The following is a 9,501-nucleotide window of genomic DNA, read 5'->3' as shown; positions in this document are numbered from 1 at the left end:
AGTCCGAACGTTTTCTCCCCGATTGATTGCAGTTTGTAAGGATTGGAAATGTGCCTTGCAGGCTTCTGTAGGCCAGCAGGGTGTGTGGCGGTTGGTTGTAAACCTGTCGGACCGGTGGAGACCGGCGCTCTCATTATGTGGGAACCTGTGGAGAGACAGACCTGCACACGCAAACTCAGCTGCACCAAAGTTTCCAACAGTATCTGTCATAACAGATGAGGCGTGATCTTTAAATGCATACAGAAGGGGACACCCCGTTACACTGTTGTATTATTGTTTTTGAAGTTAAGATCACTACTACAGATACAAAATCAACTCCTACTTCTGCCGCTACTGGCTACTGCTCCTACCAGTAATACCACTACAAATAATACAACTAGGCCTACTACTACCGCTACGTCTACTACTACTGCTGCTCCTACTAGGTCTACAGATGGAAATTAGCCTCTGGGCTACAATCTGGCACATTTATGTTTAGGCTACTGCTGTACATGTTTATTAATGTGTATTGTTCTGAAATAAATAAATAAAATACCACTAATAATAATGCTATTATAATACAACTACTACTACTACTGTTGCTCCTACTAGTAATACCTCTACTAATAATACTATTATAATACAACTACTACTAGTGCTCATACTAGTAGTAATACCTCTACTAATAATACTATTATTAAATCTAATAATAGGCCTACTACTACCACTACTACTACAACAATAACAACAGCTATGATGACTAAATCTACTGGTACTTCTGAAACAGCCAGTACTATTACTAACGACCAAACAACAGACAGATATTGTTGACGTTTTGATGGGGATGAGTAATGTGATAGATAGTACTACATCATACCATTTCCACCCCCTTCCCCCTGACCAAACCCCTCCCACCTACTCTCGCTGCACCCCTGAGTAACCACAGGTGTGCCGGTAAACACACCTGACGTTCATTCAAATGAAGCCAGAGTCACAGGTCTCAACGCGCGTCCAGAGATAGGAAGCGACCTACTCTGGACAATGAGTGGGGATTTACATAGGGAACTGTGTGTGTGTGTGTGTGTGTGTGTGTGTGTGTGTGTGTGTGTGTGTGTGTGTGTGTGTGTGTGTGTGTGTGTGTGTGTGTGTGTGTGTGTGTGTGTGTGTGTGTGTGTGTGTGTGTGTGTGTGTGTGTGTGTGTGTGCGCGCGCACATGCGTGCGTGCGTGTGTGTGTGTGTGTGTGAGCGTGCGTAGGTACGTTTGAAATGTACTTATTGGAACACAAGGTTTCACTCTGTGCACAGGCAGACATATTTGTTTTGCTGGACAAAGAAGAATATGAATATGAACATACATATTTTGTTCATGTATCACATTCATCTCCTCTCCCTCATTTCAAACAGATTACCAGTAACAAAATAATAGATAATATTAATATCCTTCTGTCAAGATGAAGCAAAGTTATGAGGCCAATCAGCTGGAGTTTAAACAATATTTATATTCATTATTATGGCCACACGCCACCTTACAATGACAAAACCAGGTGTTTTTACATCATCTCATTTCCATCATGTCATTTTCTTATCAGTTCAGATCAGAAATCACACCTTAAAAATAAGCTCACTAAACAATGGAGGGTTTTCAAACGTTGTTCATTGACTTCTCATGTTAGGTATAGGTTCACAATTAACCCTTTACCTGTTAGTCAACAGTTCATCAAGTCAATTATTGAGGTGGATCACGTGTTTTAATGTTGTGATTTACACAGAAACTGAATCAATCTAAAGCTGGTTTCAGCTAAGTCTTGTTTAGATTTAAATCTTCCTCGAAGGTCAAATGAGCCTAAGGAGTGGGAACTTTTTTTCTGATGCCCAAAATAGTCTAACTGTCCTGACCTAACCTGCACGCACACACCCACGCGCACGCGCACACACACACACACACACACACACACACACACACACACACACACACACACACACACACACACACACACACACACACACACACACACACACACACACACACACACACACTTATGGGTGTGTACCTGTGGGTGACTGAGGGTAACGTCCTGAAACCGTCGATCACGAGGAGACGACGCAGATGAGTCGAAACTACGTGCGCGTCCCCGCCCCCTCCGCAACAGAAACTGCCTAAAAAAGCTCGTTCACGCTAATCCCTCCTCATTCAAGGTGCGGTCGGACAACAGGTGCGCCTCAAATAGAGATCTCTCAATTACGGAGCGAATAGTCAACATCTCTCCAACAACTTCACAAGTTACTAGATCAGCGAATTTGACCACAAGGACAGAGTAACACACACCGATCGCTTTAGGAAAGCCGCGTAATCCACTCACCTTCAGATTTCCTGCGCAGACTCTTCGGCAGGTGGATTCTCTCCGTCGCACCTCTTTCCGACTCCTTTCTGAAGGCTCGCCATGGCCAACTCGGGCCTGCAGATCCTGGGCTTCGCCCTTTCGCTCCTTGGCCTGATCGGACTCATCATCGGCACTATCCTGCCCCAGTGGAAGATGTCCGCGTACGTCGGGGACAACATCATCACGGCCATCTCCATGTACTCCGGACTCTGGATGTCGTGCGCCTTCCAGAGCACGGGTCAGATCCAGTGCAAGGCGTACGACTCCATCCTGCAGCTCGACAGTAAGTGTCCAACTTGACTTTTACGCGTTGCGTTCATTTTCTCCATTGGCGCCCAAACCCCGGAGAGGCCCGTGGGCCTGTGGCGTACTGGTGGCCCCCTGGTGGCCCACCCCCTCCTAGCTGTCCGATTCCAACAAGTGTTTAAACCAGCCTTATCTCTCCAAGTAGCTCCGTTTATGGGCTTCTTTCGACGAACTTTGACCTACACATCTTGACAACACTTTAACAAATCAGTGTGTATTTAAAAAGGTTAATTTGGCAGATTGAATGGTGGGACCGTTGAACGGATTTGATTTTCTACAGTAGTTCATTTAAACAAGGTGCACTTTATTTTTCCACCTCCGTCTTTGTCTTCTTTCCAACGCGGTCTGCTTTCCCCTGACCAGATGTTGGTAGATAATTAGTTCTTCACACTGAGGGTCTCTACTTCCGCATGCACCTGGTACTTTAGCGCCTCCGGCGTCTAAAGTTTACCTTTTCATTTTTTCCGTCGTCTAAAGTTGTCACAACAAGGTTTGTTTACCGTCACATCAGTGGCCTGAATATGAGGCTGAGTCACCAAACCCAAAGGTTATAAAATGGATGCAATATAAAGTCGAAACCACCTCGGATTTTACAGGGGACTTTTATTTCACAGCTAGTCAATAATTAAGACAATGGGGACATTGTTTCCTTCAGTTCCCCCTCTCACACTAACCGGACTAACCCCCACCAACCCCAACCACTGTGATGGCGTCCTAATTGTTAGTGTCCATGTGTATCTCAGTCATTGTTGAATGCGCAAGACGACCACTCCTTTCTGAATGAAAAAAAACAACCTCAGATGAAAGGGCGTTTTGTGAGGCGTATGTATTCAATAATTAGTCGTTATGTAGACCAGGTTGTGTTTAGCTACCCTCGATGGGCATCCAGCTCCAATTCCCAGCGAAGCGTTTATTTAATTAGCCTTTTGTTTGATTTATCCAAACATTTGATAAGATATCTGTGCCAAAATAGGCCTTATCAACTCTGCAAACATGAAAACAAGCCAGCTTTGATAGCTGTGTGATTACAGAAGTGATCCAATGAGTTGGTACGCAAGGCCCGGTCATTCCTCCACCACTGCCGGCTGCTGTACGGACGCTCGGGTGGAATTGCATCAAAGCCTCCTAGACAAACAATGGAGTTGTTGTGCACGTGAGTGGTTCTTCATGTTGTGGTGGCCTGGTTACATGGAGTACCAAACTGCTTACATGAACTCCTAATTGAGTCAGAACTCAGTGTTTAGCAGCAGCAGCGTTTCCGCTCAGACTTCCACCTGCAGGGAGATGGACTCCTAAGGAGTGCCTTCCTCTCAGGTGAAATGCGACACCTGGTTAGACCGGTTCAGGCTGACATCACACCGCCTCCCTCCCCCGAGTTTCATTCTCCTCCCCCGAGTTTCATTCTCCTCCCCTGAGTTTCATTCTCCTCCCCCGCCTCCCCACTCTCCCTATGAAACTGGTTTCTGTGGCTGGTGTGTAGAGGGTGTTGCCTGGAGACTCTAGGAACCACTGTTCTCCCTGGCAGTCGCTCGCCCCTGCTGGGAGTCTCTCTCGCTCTTTCTTTCTTTCTTTCTTTCTTTCTTTCCCCCCCCCCCATCTCTCTGTGTAGATGGTGCCAGCGGTAATCAATCAATAACTGAGCTACTGTATTGTACAGCCTCACATTCCTGCCTCATTCCCTCTCAGGGCCGGCACTATTCTCCCCTCTTGAAGGGTATGTGTTTTTTACATTTGAAAACGGCAACAGTATTTGTTTTTACCAAAATACTGGAGGCTGGCTAGTGTTGTCTTGGTGACCACCCTAAAGGCACTGGGTTCGATTCCCAGTGTATTAACCTTCAGGGTTAGGGTTACACCCTTAATGATCTGTATCTAAAATAAGTCAAAATGAGATCTGATAAATGATCTTAAAGACTGGTGTAGCCCGCAGTGTGTGTGTGTGTGTGTGTGTGTGTGTGTGTGTGTGTGTGTGTGTGTGTGTGTGTGTGTGTGTGTGTGTGTGTGTGTGTGTGTGTGTGTGTGTGTGTGTGTGTGTGTGTGTGTGTGTGTGTGTGTGTGTGTGTGTGTGTGTGTGTGTGTGTGTGCCGACCGATATATTGTTTCACTTTCTTATATCAAATGTACTTATGTAAGGCCTGTCTGCTAAAGGACGTATGCTAAAGGCCCTAGCTAACTAACTGTTGTGTCTTCAGGCTCTCTGCAGGCCACCCGGGCACTCATGATCGTGGGTATCATTGTGACGGGGGCCGGTCTGGGCGTGGCCACCATGGGCATGAAGTGCACCACCTGTGGCGGAGACGACAAGACCAAGAAGTCCCGCATCGCCATGGCCGGCGGCATCATCCTGCTGATAGGGGGTGAGCGGGGGGTCTGGGGGCTCCGTGTTGAGCTCCGGGTTGCAGTTTTTGTTGGTTCTAGTTTTATTGAAGTCTAGTTTTGATGGGGGTTGTAGCACCACTGGTTGTAGTTTATTTTATTTATTTTATTGGGTTTCTCCTTTATATTGTCATCATTTTTTGTTTTGTTGATTGTAGTTTGTGTTTTGTTATGGCCAGGTTTGAGGAGAGTGTAGTTTTGATGGGGCGTGCGGCCAGGTTGATCTGGGGTTGTAGTTGTTCATGTAATTAGTGATTTGTACTTCTAGACCATAGTTGCAGATGAGGGTGCTAATGCACTGTCTAGTCGTCTTCTCATGATTGTAACGTCCTGCGTGTTGTTCCTCAGCTCTCGCGGCCATCGTCGCCTGCTCCTGGTTCGCCCACAACATCATCCGCGAGTTCTACAACCCCTTCACCCCCGTCAACACCAAGTAGGTCCCGCTCCGCCTGACGGAGACTCTGCACCCAACACGCTTCACTGAGGGAGGGGTTGTACTGTATACATGTAGGGGAAGCCACCTCCAACCCTGGCCTTTGAATGCCCTTGCTCTCCTGTAAAATGCTTTGTCTCTCTATTGGGGATTTAAATACACTCATTGTAAGTCGCTTTAGATAAAAGCATAAATAAATTAATTGGCTAATTGTAACGGGCATGACAAGGCTGTAGGTCAGGGTTCATGACGAGGCTGTAGGCCAGGGCATGACGAGGCTGTAGGCCGGGGTTCCTCCTGGTTGTCCGTTGTTGTTTATCTTCAACCAGCCCTGACGTTCGTCTGCGTTCTCCGTCTCCAGGTATGAGTTCGGGTCAGCCATCTTCATCGCCTGGGCCGGGTCCTTCCTGGACGTGATCGGTGGCGGTATGCTGGCTGCTTCCTGCCCCCGGGGCAAGTCGAAGCCCAGTTACCCCATCTCCCACCGCCCTCCCAGCAGCAGCAAGGAGTACGTCTGATCGAATCCCCGGCACGACCAGCTAAACAAGAGTTTGAACCGACACATGAAGCACACTGTTTTTCTGTGTTCTTATGCTTACCGTACCGCCCAGCCGCCATTTAAAATGTTTAGTTATTTTATACAATTTTAGCAGGAGCCTTGTATTTTATGTTTTGCCTTTTTAAAAGTGTTTAACTTTGTTTTAAACCGTATCTTTTATTTTGAAAAGCCAAGAGGCCAGTTTGGATCCAGTAGGTTAGGCGTGCCTCTGAGTGGAAGGGAGGAAGCTGGCATGGGGTCTGATCCCTCTGTAAAGGGCATTGCGCTTCCGCCTGATCAAATCTCCGTAGGGAACACAGGAAGTCCCACCCCCTTTAACAGGGGTCACTCAAACTAGGTTAGGCAGTCGGGAAAACTTGCATGTTCTGTGGTATGTTTACATTTCTCACATGCCGCATGCTAGACATTTCTGTCTGGTTCCCTCCCTCAGGAAACGCTCACCCTTCAGTTCTCTGCCTCACCCCGGCCGCCTTAAAACCTTATTTATACCGATTAATTCTTGTGTATAACTTTGACTCTTCTGTACGAGATAATTAGCCAACGGTGTCTGATTAGAAGAAAATAAAAAAACCTCCCTGTGCCTTTCACACCCTTTAGAGCTAATTACCATCACGTACCAAACCTTTGTGGTAGTGTCCGTGACCATCACGTACCAAACCTTTGTGGTAGTTTCCAACGTTTTGATCTCCAGATACGCTCAGAACCCCCCTGTCATCGTGAATTGGACTTTGTATGTTTTTTACTGCTTTATTTTTTGTGTTATATTTTAGGTTCCCTGTACATAAAATCCAATAAACAAACAAAACCTTTATGATTTGTCATGACTGGAAGTGCTTTGTTGACTAAGTTCCCCTCCCTTAAGGAGACTTTGACCTGTCTCTGAAACCACTTGTGAGGTAAGCCATTATTTTCCACTTTCTAGCAGACCATTTAGAGATTGGTTAATACGCTCCTGGGAGGATGAGTCGGCAAAATATCTACTAACGTAACAAGATAGTTGGAATAGAATGCCGGAGTGAGAAAGTTAAAATGTTGGAGCAGATTTGACCGGACTTCAAAACCCTTTTCAAACCTTGGATTATGTATTATACATGCAAATGAATGGCCTCCTAACGAAAGCATGTTCCATTGTGAGCTCATTTTATTAAGGTTAGTAATGCCAGAAAACATTTTCCCAGCAGTCGCTAACGATTCCCCTGCATTGTGATGCCTCTTGAAACCTTTTTTCTTAGGTAAATTGATGCCATGACTGCCATCAGTTTTTGTTTGTTTTATGTGGCGTGTGAATCAATATGCCAATGTGAAACTAGTGAAAGAAACCGGAATCCGTTCCGGTTGGTGGGCGTCGACCGCGTCGCTGACAGATCATCGAGCTGTTGGCAGATTAACGAAGGCTTCGTTCATGGGGTTGTGTCGCCATCTGGTGGTCAGTTTAGGGAACAAATGGTGTCGGTCGGCCAGGTATATTGCTCGTTATATGAGAATTACCAGCATAGTCATTTCTGTAAAGTTTTGTATTTTAAGGGGTATATTTAGCTATATTAATGTATTATTCATACATGTTCATAATACATACTTTCAGAGAAGCATGACATCACATGGTCGCCAAGGAAAAAATTCGCTTAACGTAGAATTGAAAGGAAAACCTCCTAAATCGATTGTGACTATATCTTATTTTAGGCTTCATAAACGGAGTATGGCTGGACTTCCTCGTGAAGGGAAATGAGCTCGTATTGAAATATCTTTCATACATGGCGCAAAAAAATATAAATAGTAAAATAAAAAATGCCAACCCACACACGAACACACACACACACACACACACACACACACACATTTTATATATTTATGATTAAAAGCATGTGTTCCTCATCCTCTCTAATTCCCCTCCTCTCTATTCTATATGATAAGACAGATATCTTCATTCTATATTATTGAATATGTTTTATCTATATCTTCATTGTCATTCTCATCATTCATCCTCCGTCCCCTAAAGCTCCTCTCGGAACTTGCCTAATAAATATTTCAGTGAGCTGCGGCCCGTCTTTTACACACCCGCACGCACGCACGTGCACGCACACACACAATCACCCACCCACACACAAAGACACACATTCTCACACACACACACACACACACACACACACACACACACACACACACACACACACACACACACACACACACACACGCACACGCACACGCACAAACACACGCAAAGATTCCCTCTGATTTGAGATGGATAGATCACCCATCATTAGAATCGATTTTACAACTTGTATATTTTACAAGTTTACGCCAACGGAAATCCCGACCGCAATATCTCGTCGTCAGCCCTAATCCAATCAGCGGCCGCGGGCTATTTATCACTCTGACCCGGGTGCGTAGTCTACCGGCTGCTTTTATTATTTAAAATCATTGTGATCTATTCATAACTAGGATGATGAATTAGACGTGTCCAGAACGTGATGGGTTTTAAGTGGTCCTTTCGGACGCAGCGGGACCATGACCTCCACGGGTCTTCTCCTGTTTTTAATAAACCCTCTAACGGGGCCTTTATGAACGAGACAGACAGAGAGACACGATTCCTGCTCCGGTATGAAGACAGACGCATCATTTGTCAGATTTATTTATTCGGCTGCAATGCGGAAGGCAGAGTAGTTATTGTTGTCAAATCAGTTTCTTGTTAAAAGCTCCTTTATTCCTCTCTTCCTCTCCTACATCAATCTTCCTCCCTGTTTATACGTTTATCTCTGCTATGAGCTACTTACTTTATTATTTGTATAATAAACCCTGATGTGTAATATACTTCACTGAACTATATTACCATATGTTGTCTAATGCAAAACAGGTATATGCACTAAAGTTATTCGACGTGCACAATGCGCACATAGTTTCCACAAAGTCATTAACAAAGTAGGCCTACTTTGTTCCCCAACAAGATTATATAAACTCAATATTATTATATTACTATAATAACATACTAATTTTATTATATTATTTGTGTTAGACGCCATTTGGTTACGGTCCTCAGATCACGTTTAAGTCATTCGTCTATGTTTTATTTTATTTTATTTATTTCTGGATCAAGACGCTAAAACAGTAGGGACGGATGACATGCAAAAGTAAAATACTTATTTCCAGAATGGTGGTTTGTCATTTGAAGATTGTAATGAGAAAAAACAACAAATCAACAATCCGTGATTAGGCTCCATTTCTTATTTAGGTGATTTAGTTTAAACAAACAAACCCATACATTTAATTAAGGTGCCATAATAAATTATTCAAATCTACAAAGAAGAAATATGGATTTACAAAAAAGGTAGATGACCTCAATTAAATCAATTGTTTCTTTGCTGAATAACTTGAATCGTCCTCAAAAATACAACATATCCCTCAACGACAAATAACAGCCATTAATAAACGGCCTCATAGAGCAAACTTAATAACCTACTGTTCACGAGCCA

The 9,501-nt window shown here is 44.4% G+C and overlaps 1 protein-coding gene across 1 annotated transcript; it reads left to right on the top strand.

Moving 5' to 3' along the window:
• Positions 1-2,152: 2,152 nt before the first annotated feature.
• LOC130386575 (claudin-7-B-like) lies at positions 2,153-6,872 on the top strand. The gene is made up of 4 exons (XM_056595567.1): positions 2,153-2,643; positions 4,859-5,023; positions 5,391-5,475; positions 5,837-6,872. Exons 1-4 carry the CDS (start codon positions 2,421-2,423, stop codon positions 5,991-5,993), a joined length of 630 nt encoding a protein of 209 aa, XP_056451542.1. The 5' UTR covers positions 2,153-2,420; the 3' UTR covers positions 5,994-6,872.
• Positions 6,873-9,501: the final 2,629 nt, after the last annotated feature.

This window comes from Gadus chalcogrammus, chromosome 7, assembly GCF_026213295.1.
Source record: "Gadus chalcogrammus isolate NIFS_2021 chromosome 7, NIFS_Gcha_1.0, whole genome shotgun sequence".
NCBI classification, from domain to species: domain Eukaryota; kingdom Metazoa; phylum Chordata; class Actinopteri; order Gadiformes; family Gadidae; genus Gadus; species Gadus chalcogrammus.
The sequence above is the reverse complement of the archived record's forward strand: the minus strand, read 5'-3'. Positions and strand labels throughout refer to the sequence as shown.